At 35.8% G+C, this 20894-nt stretch overlaps 1 protein-coding gene across 1 annotated transcript; it reads left to right on the plus strand.

Annotated features, from left to right (window-relative positions):
- The first annotated feature begins 1307 nt into the window (after positions 1 to 1307).
- On the plus strand, positions 1308 to 19307 carry LOC129903670 (uncharacterized). Its single transcript, XM_055979214.1, has 3 exons — positions 1308 to 1805; positions 16557 to 16708; positions 16828 to 19307. Exons 1-3 carry the CDS (start codon positions 1308 to 1310, stop codon positions 19241 to 19243), a joined length of 3066 nt encoding a protein of 1021 aa, XP_055835189.1. The 3' UTR covers positions 19244 to 19307.
- The last annotated feature ends 1587 nt before the right edge of the window (positions 19308 to 20894 follow it).

The raw sequence follows: 20894 nt of genomic DNA on the forward strand, positions 1-20894 counted from the left end.
AATGCATACTTTTTGCCTACATTGTATCATAATATAGGGTCTGACAATCATGTTCATTCTCCTCCCGCTCGTGGCTAGAGCTAGTTATAGTAGCTTTGGTGGTGAGTTCTCATGTTTCGAGGATGAGACATTTTAATTTCATGTTGTCATTTTGACTTTTTCATTTCTCTTATTTTGTCCTGGGAGCTAGGGACTTATCTTATGCCCCCATCTAGACTAGTAGGGGCATGTTAGATAGTAAGAGTCTTTGTTGTCTCTTTCTCATTTTGAGACTTATGCTTTTGTTGAGAGGTTGCTTCTGTATCTTTTATCTTTGCTTACTTTCTTCATTTACCTTATGCATGCCCGCGAATGATATGCTAAGAGACTTAGTTGGGGTCTCTTGGGATTCGAATCATCATATCATGGCTTAGCCATAGTTTGGGTCATGACAAACTTGGTATCAGAGCTCAAGATTCAACTGTCTTAGGGAATTTAACATGTCGCATCAATTAGAGTCTTGTTCATCGGTGTGAAGTGCGCCACATCTATGAATAGGAGGATTTGAGGCATCCTAGAAAACACTTCACTTCTTTTATGATCTCATCATGCTATAGAGTTGAACTTTAAGGTTTCCTCCTCTGATGCTTTCTCTTTGCAATTATAGAATCATGCCTTTATGAAGATACCTCATCCGAAGTAATATTGAGGGAGAGGATCAACAAGCTCCAAATGACCCTTTGAATGATCAAGTGACTGATATGGAGTTTTAAGCCATTTTTCAAATGCTAGCCCAAGCTGTGACTATTCAAGTAAACTGATGGGTAGACGAACCTCCCGATGTGGCTACACTGGCTTCAAGGGTTAGAGAGTTCACAAGGATAAACTCTCTCAAGTTTCATGGAACCAAGGTTGATGAGGATCCCCAAGATTTTGTTGATGAGTTGTACAAGATTGTTGACATTATGGGAGTGTCTTCGAAGGAGAAGGTGGAATTGGCAGCCTACCAACTCAAGGGTGTCGCTCAAGTTTGGTACAACCAATGGAAAACCGAAAGAGTTGAAGAGGGTCCCATAGATTGGGAAAATTTTAAAGTTGCATTTCTTGACCACTTCTTCCCACTTGAGTTGAGGGAGGCGAAGGTGTTGGAATTTATTAACCTCAAGCAAGAAAATATGAGTGTGAGGGAGTATGTCCTCAAGTTCACAAAATTATCCAAGTATACTACATCCTTAGTAATTGAATCTCGTGCCCAAATGAGTAAGTTTATCTCGAGTGTATTGGACTTGGTGATGAAAGAATTCTGAACTGCTTTTCTCATCAAGGATATGGATATTTCTAGGCTCATGACTTATGCCGAGCAAATTGAAGGGGGGAAGCTTAAGGAGAGGAAGGTAAGGGAGTCCAAGGGGGCTCAGTATGAAAGTGGGTTTTCTCATTCAAAATCCAGTAATGGTAATGGACATTTCCAACAATGCCAAAAGTTTCAAGGCCAAGGTTCTTCACAAGCTCTGGGTCAAAGGTTTGATAAGGATAGGGCCTCCAATCCTAAGGCACAAGGTGGTGTTAGTGGATCTACTCTTTCAACGTGTACCAAGTGTAGGAGAAATCATGGAGGTAAATGTTTGGTTGGTAGGGGTGCCTTCTATGGATGCGGTAAGATGGGGCACAAGATTTCTCATTGCCCTAACAAGGGGAGAGAAGGGCATCCTCAAAGTCAAACTACTCATGATGGACAAGCTCCACAAGGTGGTGGTCCACACCAAAATAGGTTCTATGTTGTTCAAGATAGGTTAGAGGTTGAGGAGTCTCCCAATGTGGTCACGGTTATGTTGAAAGTTATCACGACCCAAGCCTAGGTCTTAGACGTTACATGGAGAATGAGGAACATAAAGGTACCTCACCCAAGCCTCTTAGCATTCATTTAGCCTTTCATAGGTAATGACAATAAATAAAAAAACAGAAAATAAGGGAAAAGAGGGACTAAGGGAAACATCATATGAAAAACCAAATGGTCAAGCTTCAACTTACATATGTCAAAAAATACCTCTATCTTTTAGATTAGGCAGGGGCTAAGACAAGTGCTTAGCTCAACCTCAATCAAGATAAAATGAATTGTCATAATTAATGTTTAAGGGTCTAAATATATCATAAGCTAAAGTAATATTGTTTTGAAACATGGTAACTCATAAAAATTAGCCTTCAACTATCCCAACTAGCCATGTGGAGGAGAGTGATGAGGAACATCGATCCCTACATGGTGATATCATGTAGGCTAGAGTATGCGTTACTACTTTGAATGTATTAAGTATGTAGGCATGCAAGAAAATGAAAAATATTAAGAATTTATAAGGTAAAGTACATGAGTAAGTGCATGGAAGAGTAATCAAGTACATAGCATTTGAAAAATTCATTTCTGGGAAAATGACTATAACCGACATTAAGACCACGTGAGCTATGACATGGAATCCAACAGAACCCTCTATGTTGGCAAGGGAATACTACTTTCCAAATAGAACTTCGTCAAACTTCATTCATTTCTTTAACTTTAATTTTGATGGCCATACGTGGATCCACTAGCCTAGCCTACAAGGGCTCCTGTGTTGGAACATAGTTAATGAAATAAGAGGTTGCTACTAGGACTCCCTTACCGAATCCCACATCAAGCCTCATTCGGTGCTAAGTCAAATCCCAAGGAATAGTATATATATATCATAATAACATAAGCATACATATAGCTTTTACACATCAAATCATCATTCGTTAGAATAGCTCAAAACTTGATGATTCAAATGTGAGAATTGTCCTCATCAGATAGAATCATTTCCTTTGGCCAAGAATCCCTTTCATTATCATTCGATCATTCTTTAAAAACCCTCACATTCATAGTAAATAAGCCTTTGTAAACATTGGGTTGAAACCCCTTTCAATCAACTCAAACATTCTTACAACATTATGGTAAAACATGGTGGGTTTAGCCAATTCAACTCCAAATCATTAAAATCAATGCTAGCATGCATGCGAGTAATGGAATGCACCAATTTAAAACATACATGAAACAACCCACCAATTCACTTTAAAATCCTTTCAAGCCTTCATATAAGGACCTTTGATAAATCAACAATTTTATGCAATTAAGAGCCAATATAAGCTTAGATAGGTAAGTCGTAGACCCTTCTATGATTCGTAGAAGGGACTCGTCCTGCAAGGTTTAAGAAATCCTGAGGACTGAGTCTCCGAACTTCCTTTACGGGTCATTCCTACGATTCGTCGTAGTGTCTACTAGTCGTAACCTTGACTCGTGGACTCATTCCTCTACTTAATCAATTTCCAGCCTCAACATAAGCCCTATGAGTCACTCCTACGACCTGTAGGAGTTTCTACGACTCGTAGGTTGAGTGATAGAACTCTAATCCATCCCATTTTCCAAAGTTTTTCCTTCATTTTAACTTACGGGGCCTTACAGTATCTCCTCCTTAGGAACATTTATCATCAAATGACATTCGACTAGTATAGAAAAGGCACTGCATAAGGACTAGTATCCCAATATGAATGCAATGACACATAAAATGCATAAACCAAGAGATTATCATACTTATCATAAAACATGACTTTAAAATCAACTTCATGAACATGCATGCATATGAAAGACTTAGGAAAAACTAAAATGTAGGAGTCTTAAACGGTTTGAGCATGAATAACTTAGTACCTCGGGCTTGAGTAGAGTTAAAAAGATGAGGGTATTGCTTCATCATATCTGCTTCCGCTTTCCATGTAGCATTTTTGACTTGTTGATTCCTCCGAAGGACTTTGACGAATGCAATTTCCTTATTTCTCAATCTCTTGACTTGCCTGTCTAAACTTTCAACCAACACCTCTTCATAGGTCAAGTTTTCTTCAACATTCACTACTTCCAAAGGTACAATGGAAATTGGAACCCCTACATATTTCCTCAATATCAAAACATGGAATACCGGATGAACCATGGCCATTTCCAATGGCAACTCCAACTCATAACCAACCTTGCCAACTCGTCTCAAGATCCTATAAGGCCTCACATACCTAGGGCTCAACTTTCCCTTTTTACCAAATCAAACTACACCCTTCATGGGTGAAACCTTCAAGTATACTCAATCATCCACATTAAACTCAAGATCCCTTCACCAATATCGAAATAGGACTTTTGGCAAGTTTGAGCCATCTTTAACCTTTCTCCAATGAATCTCACCTTCTCCAAAGCATCAAGTACAAAACTGGGACCCAACAAAGTCATCTCTCTCACTTCGAACCAACCAACCAGAGACTTACATCATCTCCTATCCAAAGACTCAAACGACATCATCTCAATACTTGAGTGATAGCTATTATTGTAAGAGAACTCAATAAGTAGTAGGTGGTTATCCCAACTTCTTTGGACTGCAACACGCATGCCATTAACATATCCTCTAGTATTTGAATTGTCCGCTCGGCTTGCCCATCGATTTGAGGATGGAATGCGGTACTTAGCTTCAGCTTAGTACCAAGTCCCCTTTGGAACGATTTCCAAAAATGGGAAATGAATTGGGTGCCACAATCCAAAATAATTAACAATAGCACACCATGCAACCTTACTAATTTCTGAATATACAACTTAGCATAATCCTCGGTGCTATAAGATTTCTTAACCGGTAGAAAGTGAGCCGACTTAGTCATTCTATCAACAATCACCCAAATTGAGTCATGATATTTTTGAGTACGAGGCAAACCCACTACAAAGTCCATGTTCACTTATTTCCACTTCTAAGTAAGGATTTCAATGTCTTGTGCTAGGTCACCCGCCTTTGTTGTTCGGCCTTAACTTGGTGGAAATTTAGGCATTCGACCACGAACCTTACTATGTCCTTTTTCATGCCACCCCACCAATAAATCTTCTTTAAGTCTCGGTATATTTTATTAAAACTGAGATGAATAGAATATAAAGAATTATGAGCCTCGTTCAAGATCAAACCCCTCAGGCCATCCATATCTGGAACACATAACCGACCTTGGTAGTGAAGTATCCCATCTCCCCCTTGTGAAAAGACTTCTACTCTTTTTTCTTTTACCAACTTCTTTAACTCCACCAATGTCAGGTCAAGGTCTTGTTTTGACTTAACATCTATTATAATAGACGATTCAGACCCATTTTTCACAAATATACCACCATCATCGAAACCACTCAACTTCACCTCCAATCTAGCCAACCGGTGAACATCTCTTACCAACTCCCTCTTTCCTTCATCAACATGAACCACACTCCCCATAGACACCCTACTAAGGGTATCAACAACAACATTGGCTTTACCCGGATGGTAATGCATACTCACGTCATAGTTCTTGAGAAGTTCAAGCCACCTCATTTTCCTTAGATTGAGGTCCATTTGGGTGAACATATAATGGAGACTTTTATGATCGGTAAACATATCCACATGTACTGCATAGAGGTAATACCACCAAATCTTTAAATCAAACACAATGGCCGCTAACTCAAGATTATTTGTAGGGTAGTTACGCTCATGCACCTTTAATTGCCTAGAAGTATAGGCTATAACCTTGCCGTTTCGCATCAAGACACAACCAAAACCAACCCTTGAAGCATCATAATACACCACAAACTATTCCAATCCTTCTTATAGAGTCAGAATAGGAGCATAAGTAAGTCGATCTTTCAAAGTTTGGAAAATATTCTGACACTCATCCGTCTATAGGAACTTTGCCTTCTTTTTAGTCAATTTTGTCAAAGGAGATGAAATGGAGGAGAACCCTTCAACTAAACTTCTATAATATCCGGTTAGACCTAAAAAGCTCCTAATGTTCGAAGGAGACAATGGTCTAGGCCAATTCATCACTGCCTCCATTTTCTTAGGATCAACCTTGATCCTATCACTAGACGCTATATGAACAAGAAACACTGCCTCTTTCAACCAAAACTCACATTTACTAAACTTGCAAAATAATTTTATATCCCTTAAGGTTTGAATCACAACTCTCACATGATTCTTATGTTCTTTCTCACTCCAAGAGTAAATCAAGATGTCATCAATGAAGACCACCATAAATATGTCGAGGTAGAATTTGAACACCATATTCATTAGATCCATAAATACTACCGGTGCATTTATCAATCCAAACGAACTCACCAAAAACTCAAAGTGACCATACTTTATTCGAAATGTCCTTTTAGGAATGTCATACTCCCTTAACCTTAGTTGATGGTAGCCATATCGGAGATCAATAGTTGAGAAATGACTTGCCCCTTGCAATTGGTCGAGTAGATCATTTGTCCTAGAAATCAGATATTAGTTCTTAATGGTCACCTTGTTCGATTGTCGGTAGTCTATGCACATCCGAAGCAACCAATCCTTCTTTCTCACAAATAACACGGGAGCATCCATGGTAAAATACTTGGCCTTATGAATCTTTTCTCCAATAAATCCTTTAATTGTTCCTTTAACTCCTTTAATTCTGCCAGGACCATTCGATAGGGAGAAATATAGATAGGTTGGGTATTGGGGAGAAGATCGATACCGAAATCAACTTTTTTTTTAGAGGGACACCGAGGAGGTAATCGATAATGACATCGGGAAACTAATTAACCATGGGAACCAACACAAGAGAGGAACCTTCGGACTTGACATCCCTAACTCTCATAATGTGGTAGATGCAACCCTTAGAAATTAACTTTCAGGATTTAAGACAAGGAATGAATCTACCCTTTACTACCGAATCATGACCCTTCTATTCAAGAATAAGCTCACTTGGGAATTAAAACTTGACTCTATGAGTTCTACAATCTACAGAAGCATAAAACGCATGCAACCAATCTATCCCAAGAATAACATCAAAATCTACCATCTCAAACTCAATGAGATCACACGAAACAACTTTGTGTAAGATAGACACGGGATAAATCTTGTAGACTTTCCTAGCAACAACCGAGTCACCAACGGGAGTAGACTCCAAAGAGGGTTCTAATAACATTTCAGGTAACATATCAAACCTATTAGCAAAGAATAGAGTAACAAACAACAAATTGGAACCCGGCTCTAATAATGCATATATATTGAAATCAACAACCTTTAACATCCAGTAACAACATCAGGTGCTTCCTCAAACTCTTGTCCCCCATGCAAGGCATAAAATTGGTTGGTGCATTAGCCGCCCCCTTGAGCTTGTTGACCATGAGAAATTTGTCCATGAGGCCTAACACCACCACCACTACAATCTCTAGCTTGGTAACCCAGTTTATCACACTTGAAACATGCATTGGAGCTGACTAAGCATTCTCCTTTGTGAGTTTTCCCACATTTCTTTCAAGCGGGGAAAGCTCGATTACCCACATTCTCCTTTGAAAGCATCGGGTTATGACCCTAGTTCTTGTTGAACCTTGGAGGAGGAGTATTGATGGGACCTTGCCCCACAAATCATTGCCTACTTTGGCCCTTTCCACCACCACTATAACTAGACTTTTGGTGATTTAACCCTCCACACTCAACTCTAGCCTTCTTGAACCCTCTTGACCTTTCTCTCAACTTCTTATCCTCAATTTGTTCTGCATATGTCATGAGTTGGGAGATGTCTATCTATTTGACCAACATGGTCGTCTTGCACTCGTTGGACACCAAACTAGAAACACCGGAGATGAATTTGCTCATCCTTTCCCTTGGATCGAAGATAATGAAGGAGCATACTTAGACAATTTTCTGAATTTAAAGGCATAGTCCCTCAAATTCATGCCTCATTGGCGAAGGTTGATAAACTCTTGAATCTATGCCTCCCTTAGCACCAAAGAAAAGAAGTAATCTAGGAAGGCACCCTTGAACTCTTCTCATTCTATGGGCTCCCTATCTTCACCTCTCTCAACCACCTATTGCTCATACCAAACCCTTGCTATGCCCTTGAGTTGATAAGCCACTATCTCAGCCTTTTCATTTGGAGGCTCTTCCATGATAGCCACAATTCGATAAACTTCCTCAATAAACTCTGTAGGGTCCTCATCTACCTTCGAACCATCAAATTCGGGTGGATTCATTCTCTTAAAGTCCTGGATCCTAGAAGATAGAGTAGGCACTTGAGGCAGAGGTGGAGCAACTACCTTGATTAGCTTGGTTGGTTATGGCTTGGGCCAACAAGGTGATGAGGTTTCAGAACTCCGCATGCATGACTCCTTCCTCATGATATGGAGCCTTGGGAACAAGAGGAGCTTGGTCCTCATCATCAAACCTTGCTCTAGGTGGAGGTACCCTTCTTGAAGGCATGGTCTAGATGAAACAAAATAATTTGTTACTTAGAGAAAGTCTTAAGATGACTCTAGGGCACGACATTAATCATGAAAGAAGGAAAAACTTTCCTAAACACCTTATAATCTTCTATTCATAACTGTGGCGCACTTAACAACAAGGACTATTCAAAACCTCAATATTTAATACCAAGTTTTGTCACAACCCAAACATAGGGAATAGATGTGATAGGCGAATGAGGAACCAGAGGTACCTCACCCAAGCATAAGGTATTCATTTAGTCTTTCATAGGTAATGACAATAAATTAACAAGCGAAAATAAGGGAAAAGAGGGACTAAGGGAAACATCATAGCAAAAACCAAATGGTCAAACTTCAACTTATATATGTCCAACAATACATCTATCTTTTAGATTAGGCGGGGGCTAAGAAAAGTCTCTGGCTCACCCTCAATCAAGATAAAATGAATTGTCATAATAAACACCTAGGGGTTTGAACATATCTGTAACATCCCCTAAAAATGTTGTATACGATGTTTCAATTCTCGCCTAGACATGATATAGCCTCTGTATTTTGGGCATAACCTTTCATAGGAATATCCAAATTGGGCAATTCAAATTTCTGCGTAACCATAAGATCATTACCTACAACCTTTGTGAAGACCATATTTTACGTTTCGGAGGTTAAGTAGGTCAAATAAATTAATTTTTGTAAGGTAGGATGTTGTGACGGAAAGGAGTATTTATAGAAGAAAATCATATCTCACTATAGGTTTATCCAAATTACTTGATTCTTGAACGATATGAAACTATACTTCCATATCTACAATTCTTATGAGACACCAAATCCTAATAAGGAATTTATCTTATTCAAACGCAGCTCCAAAAAAGAGTATTCTGTCAAAGATAACTCATTTCACCTACCATAGAAAGATCTAGATACATTTGACATCACTCATGACATAAATTGTCCTCCATTTAACATCATCCATGACATCAATATATTCCATTAAATTTTCAGATTTTTCTTTATAATTATTTTATTTATTGTTAGGTTCATCTTTCCCACCTATAAATACCCACCTTATTTCCTCATTTTAATCATCAACCTTTTTCAAGTAAATCTTCTCTCTATACACTTCTTTACACATTCTCAAATATAGTTTTAGTTCTTAGTAGTGAAGAAATACTATTTCGGTGATTCATATACTCCGGGTAGTACACAAAATGTTCCGGCAAGGAGAGAAGCTAGGACTCAAGAGTGTTCATTAAGTCTTTCGGTACCAACTAAAGCTTCGGATTCCAGGTATGTAAGGCTTCAATGAGAGTATTCCTTCCACTCTCATGTCTAAATTATTTTGATTATATGATAAATTATATTTATTTTCTCTAAGCTCTACTCTAAGCTATGTGGGTATTTATCCATGGGTTCTTCCACCCATGTAGTCCAAAAACTCTTTCAATTAAGTCTATTGATTTCAAGTAATATTTTCTTATGGTAATTCTTAATTTTACTTAATAATATGAATCATGGTTAAACTAATGATTATTGCTCTATTTTGATGCAACATAATTTCATATGTATGAATTGATGGTTTACAAGTAATTCTTTTATTTATCTATTTAAAGGTTCTTGAAATTCATGGTGGGTTGTTTAAAGCATGATTTTTAATTAATGGATTTCAAAGTATTTATGTATATTTATTTACATACATATTTGCAAGTTGAAGTGATTTGAACCCACCTAGTTTTACTATGTTTTTAATAAAGTTTGACTTGAAAGCTTTGACTCTAAATAAATGTTTATGAAAGCAATATCTATGATAAAAAAGGGAGTCTTATGAAATGAAAGAATGATGAAATGATATGAATGATGGATTCTTTATGCAATAAGGACAATTCTTGCATATTTGAATTATCAAATGTTTTAATGAACTATTCTACCGAATATGATGTTTGAATTCTCAAGTTATATGCTATGAATATTTTGAAGTATTAAACTATTCCGTGGGATTGACTTAGCACCGAATGAGGCATTGAGGTGAGATTCGGTAAGGGAATCCTAGTAGCAACCCCTTGTCTCATTAACTATGTGCCAATATAGGAGTCCTTGTAGGCTTAGGCTAATGGATCCATAAATAGCCCTTAAAGTTAAAGTTAAAGAAATGAATGAAGTTGACGGAGTTCTACCTGGCAAGTAGTCTCCCCGGCCAACGTAGGGGGTTATGTTGGATTCCATGTAATAGCTCGCATGGTCTTAAATGTCGGTTATGGTTAATTTCCCACAAAATGAATGTTTTAAAGGATATCTATATATTTATTATGCATACATTAAATTATGTTCCATATTACATAAATGTTTTAATGTTTCCTCAATGTTCATGCATCCTTACATACTTAGTACATTCAAAGTACTAACGTATACTCTTTTGCCTACATGATATCACCATGTAGGGATCAGTGCTCCTCCTCATTCTCCTCTACGTGGCTAGTTGAGACTTCGTTTGAAGACTACTTTTGGTGAGTTCCCATGTTCCGGGAACAATACTCCTTTATATTTCTAGCTTATGATATGTTGAGATATTTTACTATGGTATTTCTTCTATTATGATTAAGGGTGAGCTAGGGACTTGTCTTAGCCCCGTTAAATCTAATAGTTAGAGGTATTGTTGGACATATGTAAGTTGAATATTTACTATTATGATTTCCGCTTTTTCATTTATCGTCATTACCTATGAAAGGCTAAAAGAATGCTAAAAGGCTTGTTTGAGGTACTTTTGGGTTCCTTATTCGCCATGTCACATTTAGACCCTAGGCTTGGGTCGTGACAATATCATAAGCTATAAAGATAAATAAATACTGTTCCCAAAACATGGAACTCACCAAAAGTAGACTTCAGCGATCCCAACTAGCCACGTGGAGGAGAGTGAGGAGGAATGTCGGTCCCTACATGATGATATCATGTAGGCTAGAGTATGCATTACTACTTTGAATATACTAAGTATGTAGGCATGCAAGACAATGAAAAGCATTAAGACTTTATAAGGTAAAATACATGAGTAAGTGCATGCAAGAGTAATCAAGTACATAGCATTTGAAAAATTCATTTATGGGAAAATGACTATAACCGACATTAAAACTATTTAAGCTATGACATGGAATTCAACATAATCCCCTAGATTGGCAGGGGGAGACTACTTGCCAAGTAGAACTCCATCAAACTTCATTCATTTCTTTGACTATACCTTTTTATGGCCATAGTGGATCCACTAGACTAGCCTATAAGGGCTCCTATGTTGAAAAATAGTTAATGAAACAAGAGGTTGCTACTAGGACTCCCTTATCGAATCTCACCTCAAGCCTCATTCAATGCTAATTCAAATTCTATGGAACAGTATATAAATATCATAATAACATAAACATACATATAGCTTTACACATCAAGTCATCATTTGGTAGAATAGCACCTTAAAACTTGATGATTCAAATGTGAGAATTGTCCTCATCACATAGAATCCTTTCTTTTAGCCAAGAAGCTCTTTCACCATCATTTGATCATTCTTTAAGAACCTTCACATTCGTAGTAAATAAGCCTTTGTAAATATTGGGTTAAAACCCCTTCAATCAACTCAAACATTCTCAGAACGTCATGGTAAAACATGGTGGATCTAGCCAATTCAACCTCAAATTATTAAAATCAATGTTATCATGCATGAGAGTAATGGAATACACCAATTTAAAACATACTTGAAACAACCTACCAATTCACTTCAAAACCCTTTCATGCCTTCATATAAGGACCTTTGATAAATCAATAATTCTATACAATTAAGAGCCAATATAAGCTAAGATAGGTAAATAAACTTCACATACTCAATAATCTATGCATTTGGAATCATGATATAAAAACTCATAAAATTCACCATTGAAATTACGCTACTAAGTTAGAAAATACTTGGGCTCCATATGTGGAAGAACCCATGATTAAAGACCCACATAACTTGGTGAATTTGACCTTGGAATTGATAGAGGAGACTTGCTCTTTTGAGGAAACCCTAGCATTTTGCTTGTGATGAAGAAGACCTTGAGAGGAGTTTAGGGAGAGAAGGGTTTTGTGAGTTTGAGACTTAGAGTGAGAATGAGGGGTTTGGGAAAGCTTAGGGTCATTAGATAGTGTATATTCTGTCCCAAAATGACCATACTTTGCTGATAAAACACAAAAAGGGCTAAATTGCCCTTCTAAAAATCTTGCTAGAAGACCTTACGAATCGTCCTTACTATTCGTAGAGGGGTCGACAAGTCATAGAAATGACTCGTCCTATAGGATTTGAGAAAACCCTGAGAACTGACCCTCAGGACTTTTCCTACGACTCGTCCGAGTCATAGAAGGGACTCGTCCTGCAGGGTTTGAGAAACCCTGTGGACTAAGTCTTTGAACTTCCTTTACGGGTCATTCCTATGATTCATCATAGTGTCTACGATTTATAACCTTGACTCATGGACTCATTCCTCCACTTAATTAATTTCCAATCTCAACATAAGCCTTACGAGTCACTCCTACAACCCATAGGAGTTTTTACGACTCATAGGTTGAGTCATAGAACTCAAATCCAGCCCATTTTCTAAAGTTTTTCCTTCATTTTGACTTATGGGGTCTTACAAAAGTCTTTTACTTTGATGTTTAAGCATTGTTAGATTCGGATGCTACTCTATGATTTGTTACTCTTTATCTTGCTATGAGATTTGTTATTTGTTCTAAAATCTTGCTAGAGCCTTTGTCGGTCTATACTCCCATTGGTGATTCGGTTGTGGCTACAAGATTCTATAAAAAATTTCCAAATCTAGTTTTTCATAAAATTGCCTCAGTTGATCTTGTAGAGCTTGATATGATCGATTTCGATGTTAGTCTTGGTATGGATTGTCTTCATGTATGTTATGCTTTTATATGTTGTAGAATCCATGTGGTTAAGTTTTAGTTTCTAAATGAGCCAGCCCTAGAATGGAAAGGTAGTAATTCTGTGTTTAAGGGTCAATTCATCTCATGCCTTAAATCTCGGAAAATAATTTCCAAAGATTGCATTTATCATCTAGTTTGGATTAGAGATACTAATTCTGAAACTCCTGCTCTTAAATCAGTTCCAGTTGTTAATGAGTTTTTGAAAAAAAAATTTGATGATCTCCCAGGCATTCGTCCCGAAAGGGAAATAGACTTTGATAACGATCTCCTCCCCAATACTCAGTCTATCTCTATTCCTCCTTACTGAATGGCCTCGATAGAATTGAAAGAGGTAAAGGATCAGTTAAAGAATTTGTTGGATAAGGGTTTCATTAGACCGAGTATCTCTCCATGTGGTGCTCTGGTTCTCTTTGTTAGAAAGAAAGATGGTTCTCTTCGTATGTGTACTGATTACTGACAATTGAATAAGGTCACAATTAAAAATAAGTATCTCATTCCTATGATTGATGACTTGTTCGATCAACTTCAAGGAGCGAGTCACTTTCCAAAAATTGATCTTCGATCGGGTTATCATCAACTCCGAGTAAGGAAAGGTGACATTCTGAAGACTACTTTCAAAACTCGGTATGGTCACTTTAAATTTTTGGTTATGTCGTTTGGACTAACGAATTCTCCTACAACTTTTATGGATTTGATGAACAGGGTGTTCAAGCAGTACTTGGATATGTTTGTGATTGTCTTCATTGATGATACTTTGATCAATTCTCAGAGTGAGGAAGAACATGCCAATCATTTGAGGAATATGTTGCAAATTCTCAAGGACCGTCAGTTGTATGCAAAATTTGGAAAATGTGAATTTTGGTTGCGGTCAGTTGCTTTCCTTGGCCATATCGTCTCCAATTAACGAATTATAGTTGATCCAAAGAAGACCGAGGCGGTTAAGAATTTTTCTAGACCATTGACTCCTTCCGATATTCGGAGTTTCTTGGGCTTAGCCGGTTATTATAGACAGTTTGTAGAAGGTTTCTCTTACATTGCATCGCCCTTGACTACTTTGACTCAAAAGAAGGTTAAATTTCAATGCACTACAATAAAAGGTATATATTGCTACAAAATTTATTCTAGCTAAATATGAAATTTTCCGTGGATAAATGTTTTAGCTACATTCCTTCTTTCCGTAGCATTCGTAGCAAGATGTAGCGTGGCTAAAAGTTAGCTACAGACTTTACATGGTCTGTAGCTAAGGACTTATACTAATTGCTACAAAATAAAGTGTCTTGTGGCTGCAATAGTAAAAGGTTTTGCCACGAAAAATATAATTATAGCAAATCATTTTATTCTTGTGCCACGACAAATAAAATTTGTAGCTATCTTCATATTGTAGCCAAAAGATATTGAATTGTAGCAAAAAAATTAATTTAGTTGCCACGCAAATTTAAATTTTATGGCTATTTTGTATAGTATAGTCTCGTGGCAATAGTACTCATATTTAGTTACAAATTTAAAATTTCATAGCTATGAATGAAAATATTTGCCACAAATATTTTCATATGGTAGCTAATGATCCATACTATAGCCACGAGATATAAAGTATTATAGCTAAAACAAATCTACATTTGCTACGAAAAGTTAATTTTTTTTAGCCATGTCCTTGATACATGGCAATTAAAGGAGTATATGTCTAGCTACGAATTAAAAGTTTTATAGCTAAAGTTAAATACTTTTTTTCACAAGATGTAAATTGTAGCAAAAGATTTTCTTGCACTTGCTATGGAAATGAAAATGTGCATACAAGTTATTATTTGTGTGGCAATTATGTCACTTTAGATACAATTTTTTAAAAAGAAATTATACATATTAATTAAAAAATTTACCACAAATATTGTAAGCCACAATAATTTACCTAATTAGCCAAGAATTCATTTTGACGCGCAATGTAAAGACAATTGTAGCAAAATATTTTAAATTGTGCAACAAATGCAATATATTAGAGAAACAATTTAATAAAGGTTCAACAATATTATTCGAAATAGTGAAACAGCATTTTACTCAAATATATCTATGTACTTACAAGATAAAAAAAAATTATTCATGTCCCCATCGATTTTGATTTCGTCACTCCTCCACGAGCTGCAATAACAATTAAAAAGAAAATAAGAATATGACACGATAAAGTATTCATTTAAAAAATTAAAATTTATTTGTTAATATAAAAATATCAACACTCGAATAAGTTTTTCTATCTTTTCCTCATGTGAAAATAGATTATTTTTCTATCTTTTCCTCATGTGAAAATAGTAATAATAATAATCATCATTAATTAAATATAGACAATGAAATAAAATTCTTCCAACTTTCTTCTAAATTATACTTCATATGTACCATTTGAATTTAGTCTAGAATCTTAAAGTTATACAATTTAATGGGACAAATCATTTTAGCAAAAATATCACCCTATAATTAAACAAGTTCATGGCAGTTATCATTTTAGCATTTTTCCTTGAAATTCAAGAGTAAATCTACAACATTGTGTTAATTAAACAATCCCTTAGTATATAAAGCTAATGATACATATAGATGTGAATACTTACGAGCATTCTCTTTTCACGCAGAATAATTATTTTATGCATATGTGATTACTCTTTAATATAATATAATGCAACTAACTAGTTTGTTAAGAGTACAAGAGACAAATACCTGAAAACATAAAGTCCTAAAATCAATATACATCTAAGTTGAACTATTTTTAATGCAATGAATATCCTGAGAGAAACAAAACATGTTAAAGAGAGACATATATCTATATATAATATACAAATAAAGAATTACAACAATATAAGTTAAGATTGAAAATCTCTACCACTTTCAAAAGTAATATTATACAGTATGAAGTCCATGTTTTCAAAGTTATTTGAAAGAGAACCCCACTATATTCATTAAAAAAAATTGGAAGTCGCTGTTTTTTCTATTTCAAGAGTTATAACAACTAACAAGCATGGGCGGATCTACGTTGAGTCCAGGGAGTTCATCCGAACCCCCTTCGTTAAAAAATTATACTGTATATATAAAATATTTTTTTTAATTTATGTGTATATATTTAATGTTGAACACCCTGAGCATAAGCCAAAGGACTAGCTCAGTGGCAAAGAGGGTTCAATATTTCGCTTGCATGCCCTTGCGTCGCGGGTTCGAATCCAAAAATAGCCACACTTTTTTTTATTTCTGCTTTTAGGTGCGTTTTTAGATTTATTTTTTTGGCGTTTTTTAAATTAAAAAATGACTTCTTAACATTTTAATTTTTTAAATTTTAAATCTTTAATTGAAAACTTAACAAATAAAAAAGCCCTCTTCTTCTAATTTCTAGGGATTTCTAGGGATAAAAAAGCCTTCTTTTTCTCCTCAACTCTTCTCTTCTCCTAGCTGCTCTTTAGTCTTTGCTGCTGCTGTCCATTCGTCACTGCCAGTTGCTGCCAGTTGCTGTCCGTTGCCGCTGCGCCTGCTCATTGCTGACTTGCTGTAAGTTCTTAGCTCTTCTTCCTTTTTTGTGTGTTCTAAAAATTTTCAGATTTTATATATGCCTTTGGCTTTGGTATAATGGTATTTATTGTCTTATTTATGTGCTCTTTACTGTTTAGTCTCAACTATCAAGCTTCAATGAAGAAGTATTTCACCAAAGTTTCGAAATCAAGTTTAGCCTCTCATAGTCATAGTCAATCTAACCAAGAAGAAAATGCTAATCATTCGGAAATATCATTACACTCTTCTCAAGAATTTGATTTGGATTCTTTAAAGTTTGATCCTGGTGAAAGAATCTCAATATTGAACTATCATCCAAATCATCGTGATGTTATTAGAAGAACATACCTTTTGAATGGTCCTTGCCAACCTCGTCTAGCGGTGCATGAGTATCCTCAAACAAATATTTCTGGATCAATACGTCGTTTTAATCATGAATGGTTTGATGATGTATATCATGATTGGTTGGAGTATAGTGTTAGCAAAGATGCAGTCTATTGTTTGTATTGTTATCTATTTAAAGACCATAACATTCATCAAGGAGGAGGTGAAGTATTTTCAAGTGTTGGGTTTAAGAGTTGGAATAAAAAGAGTAGTCTTGACAAACATATTGGTCTACCAAATAGCATTCATAATCAATCAAAAAAGAAATGTCAAGATTTATTACGACAACGGCAGTCTATTCAATTTGCATTTGAGAGGCAATCTAATCAACTCAAGTATGGATATTGGATTCGCTTAAGTGCTTCGGTTGATGTAGTAAGACTTCTCATAACTCAGGGATTTGCATTTCGAGGTCATGATGAATCTAAATCATCACTTAGTAGGGGTAACTTTCTTGAAATTCTCTCATGGTATGCAAAAAAATGTGATAAAATATGTGATTATGTACTAGAACATGCTCCTAAAAATGATCAAATGATTTCTCCAATAATTCAAAAAGATATTGTGAGTGCATGTAAAATAGAGACCGTTAAAGCTATTCTTGAGGAATTAAATGGTGATTACTTTGCCTTGCTAGTTGATGAATCCTTTGATGTGTCACGCAAAGAGCAAATGGCTATTGTATTTCGATATATTGATAGAAAGGGATTTGTGATGGAACGACTTATTGACATTGTTCATGTTCAAGATACTAGTGCTTCATCTCTAAAGGAGGCAATTGTTAATTTACTTGCTAAACATTCTTTGAGTCCATCAAGTGTGCGTGGACAATGTTATGATGGTGCAAGCAATATGCAAGGTGAGATCAATGGCCTTAAAATGTTGATTAGGCAAGAAAGTAGATCGGCTCATTCCATCCATTGTTTTGCTCATCAACTTCAACTAACTCTTGTTGGGGTCTCTAAAAAGTGTGTTGAAGTGGGAAAACTTGTAGTATTGGTCTCAAATATTTTAAATGTATTGGGATCTTCTTTCAAATGTATGGATGAATTACGTGATTCTCAAAAAGAAACGATTAAAGAGGCATTAGATATGGGTGAACTTACAACCGGTAGGGGCTTGAATCAACAACTTGGTCTTTCAAGAGCTTGTGACACTCGTTGGGGATCTCATTATAAATCCTTTAATAATTTTATTATTATGTTTGGCTCTATTCTTGATGTTCTTGAATCACTTGCTCTTGATGCACGAAATATGGATGAAAGAGCTAAGGCAATGGGACATCTCGAAGCTTGCCGAACATATGAGGTTGCGTTCATGTTGCATTTGATGAGAGATGTCTTAGCAATTACAAATGAGCTTAATAAATGCTTACAAAAAAAGGAGCAAGATATTGCAAATGCCATGCTACTTGTTGAAGTAGCAAAGAGAAGGTTGCAAGTTTTAAGGGATGATGAATGGGACTCTCTTATTGCTAAGGTATCTACATTTTGTATCAAACATGATGTTTTGATACCTAACTTTGAGGAGCCATATGTTAGCTCTTTAAGATCACGACGAAATCTTGCTAACTATACAATCTTACATCATTATCGTGTTGAAGTTTTTTGCAATATTATTGATTGGCAACTTCAAGAACTTAATGGTCGTTTTGATGAGGTGACTACCGATTTGCTCCATGGAATTGCTTGCTTAAATCCAATTAACTCATTTTCAAGTTTTGACATTAAAAAAGTAATGAGAATGGCAAAATTATATCCGGATGACTTTGATGAATCTAATATGAGTGCTCTTGAGAATCAACTTGCAAGTTATGTTGTAGATGTTCGTGATGTTGATGAAAGGTTCTCCGATCTAAATGGGCTTTGTGATCTTTCCAAAATACTAATTCAGACAAAGAAACATTCTACTTATCCTTTGGTATTCCGCTTAGTGAAACTTGCTCTACTTCTACCAGTTGCCACTGCCTCCGTTGAAAGAGCTTTTTCGGCAATGAAGTATATCAAGAATGACTTGCGGAGCAAAATGAGTGATGATTTTTTTAGTGGTTGTTTGGTGCCTTATTTAGAAAAAGATGTATTTGATAGTATTTCTAATGATGCTATTATTAAGACATTTCAAGATATGAAACCTCGTAGAGTACAATTGTAGATTTGTAGTAGTGTATGTAGTTGAATTTCAATTGTAAAACAATGTTTTGATAGGCTTATTATTACATGCTTTCTAATTCAATAGAAAATGCCTATAACTCTATTGTTCAGGATGTTTTTGTATTGTTTTGAAGCCATTTTATGTCAAATTATTTTTCCGGAGGAAGAGTGCTTTTACTTTGAGTTGGTGTTTATTTTAAGTCTTTTTAAATGTAAAAGTTTATGTTTGCTCTTCATTTGCACTTTCAGGAGCTAAAGAGAATTCAAAAGAAACTGAACAACTTGTAGAAAGACCCCATACTTCTTGCAAAACAGGTATATTTGACCCGACCCGTTTTTTATGAATATAATTAGCATGTTTAATTTTTTTTGAACCCCCTTCATAAAATTCCTGGATCCGCCACTGAATTAACAAGCACAAGTCTAAACCGAAGATTTCTCCATATATTTCCATCGGCTATAGTCTACTTCACAAAGGATATTGATGTTACTATCCTCACTCTAAAAGAGTTCACAATTCAAGATATGTTATCTTTGATAAATGTAATCTACCATATACTTCTAGTTCTACGGATCATGTAGATTTATTTGACTCCCAACTCAGTAATAATACCCAATCTTGACATGGCCAACACATGATACCTAACCTCCTGATCCCCAACCAATACCTCAAGGATCAACTGATCAATAGAAGTGCAATAGAACATGTGTCATATTGAAAGAATTAGAGGTCACAAGTAAACTAACAATTAGGAATCAACTTCACCAACAAATCTCAGAAACACAAAAAAGGAAAAATACTAACCCGAAAGCTTCAAACCTTAACATCTCCCTACAACATTAAAGACACTTGCACTAAAGAAATAATTATAATTTCTTAACTAAACAATAGGTGCCTTGCACAAGAAGTCACATTTCCATACAACCTTCAAACATAGCCTTTGTTGTGTGTGTAGTAGCCACTAATAAAAGACTTGAATAGAAACAACATATGCATTGCTATCATTTTAATGTTATCAAACTATTTTTCCACATATAAGCAACAAAGAACAGCAACAATTGCAACGCAAAATTAAGAAAAGTATGCATTCAATTCAAACCTATTTGGTCGAAGTCATAGTATGCTTCATCTGTTGGTTTTTATCCCATATTTGTTTCTCATATTTTTGAGTTTGACCGAAGTAGATGGAGTTTCAACTCAATCAACTTGCGTTGCTACCAACGAGGTTGTATAAAATCTCTCCAATGAGGGGTCACCTTTTTCCTCCTAAAGAATAAAAAAGAGAAATATGTTAAGATTTTTATAGATATCTTCTTACGCTAAAAAAAAGCACAAAACACCACAATGGACTACACGATCCCTAAGATAATGTTGAATCTAACACAAACTGTCACATAAGGCAAGGATGAGATGATTACCTTGTTCTGTCTATGAACAAGCTACTCAAGTAACTTAACAACATGTCCATGGTCCGACTAGGTTGAACAACAACCCTAGGGGTAGTCTAGCAGTTGAAGATTAGCATAACGACCTTAAGAACCGGGTTCAAATTTCAGTAGCAGTGACACAATATGAATTCTTTTTATATGATCAGACCTAGGTGACAGAGTTAGCTGATACCTATACTAAATGATAACAAATATCAAGTGAA

This window comes from Solanum dulcamara, chromosome 9 (assembly GCF_947179165.1).
Source record: "Solanum dulcamara chromosome 9, daSolDulc1.2, whole genome shotgun sequence".
Classification (NCBI taxonomy): domain Eukaryota; kingdom Viridiplantae; phylum Streptophyta; class Magnoliopsida; order Solanales; family Solanaceae; genus Solanum; species Solanum dulcamara.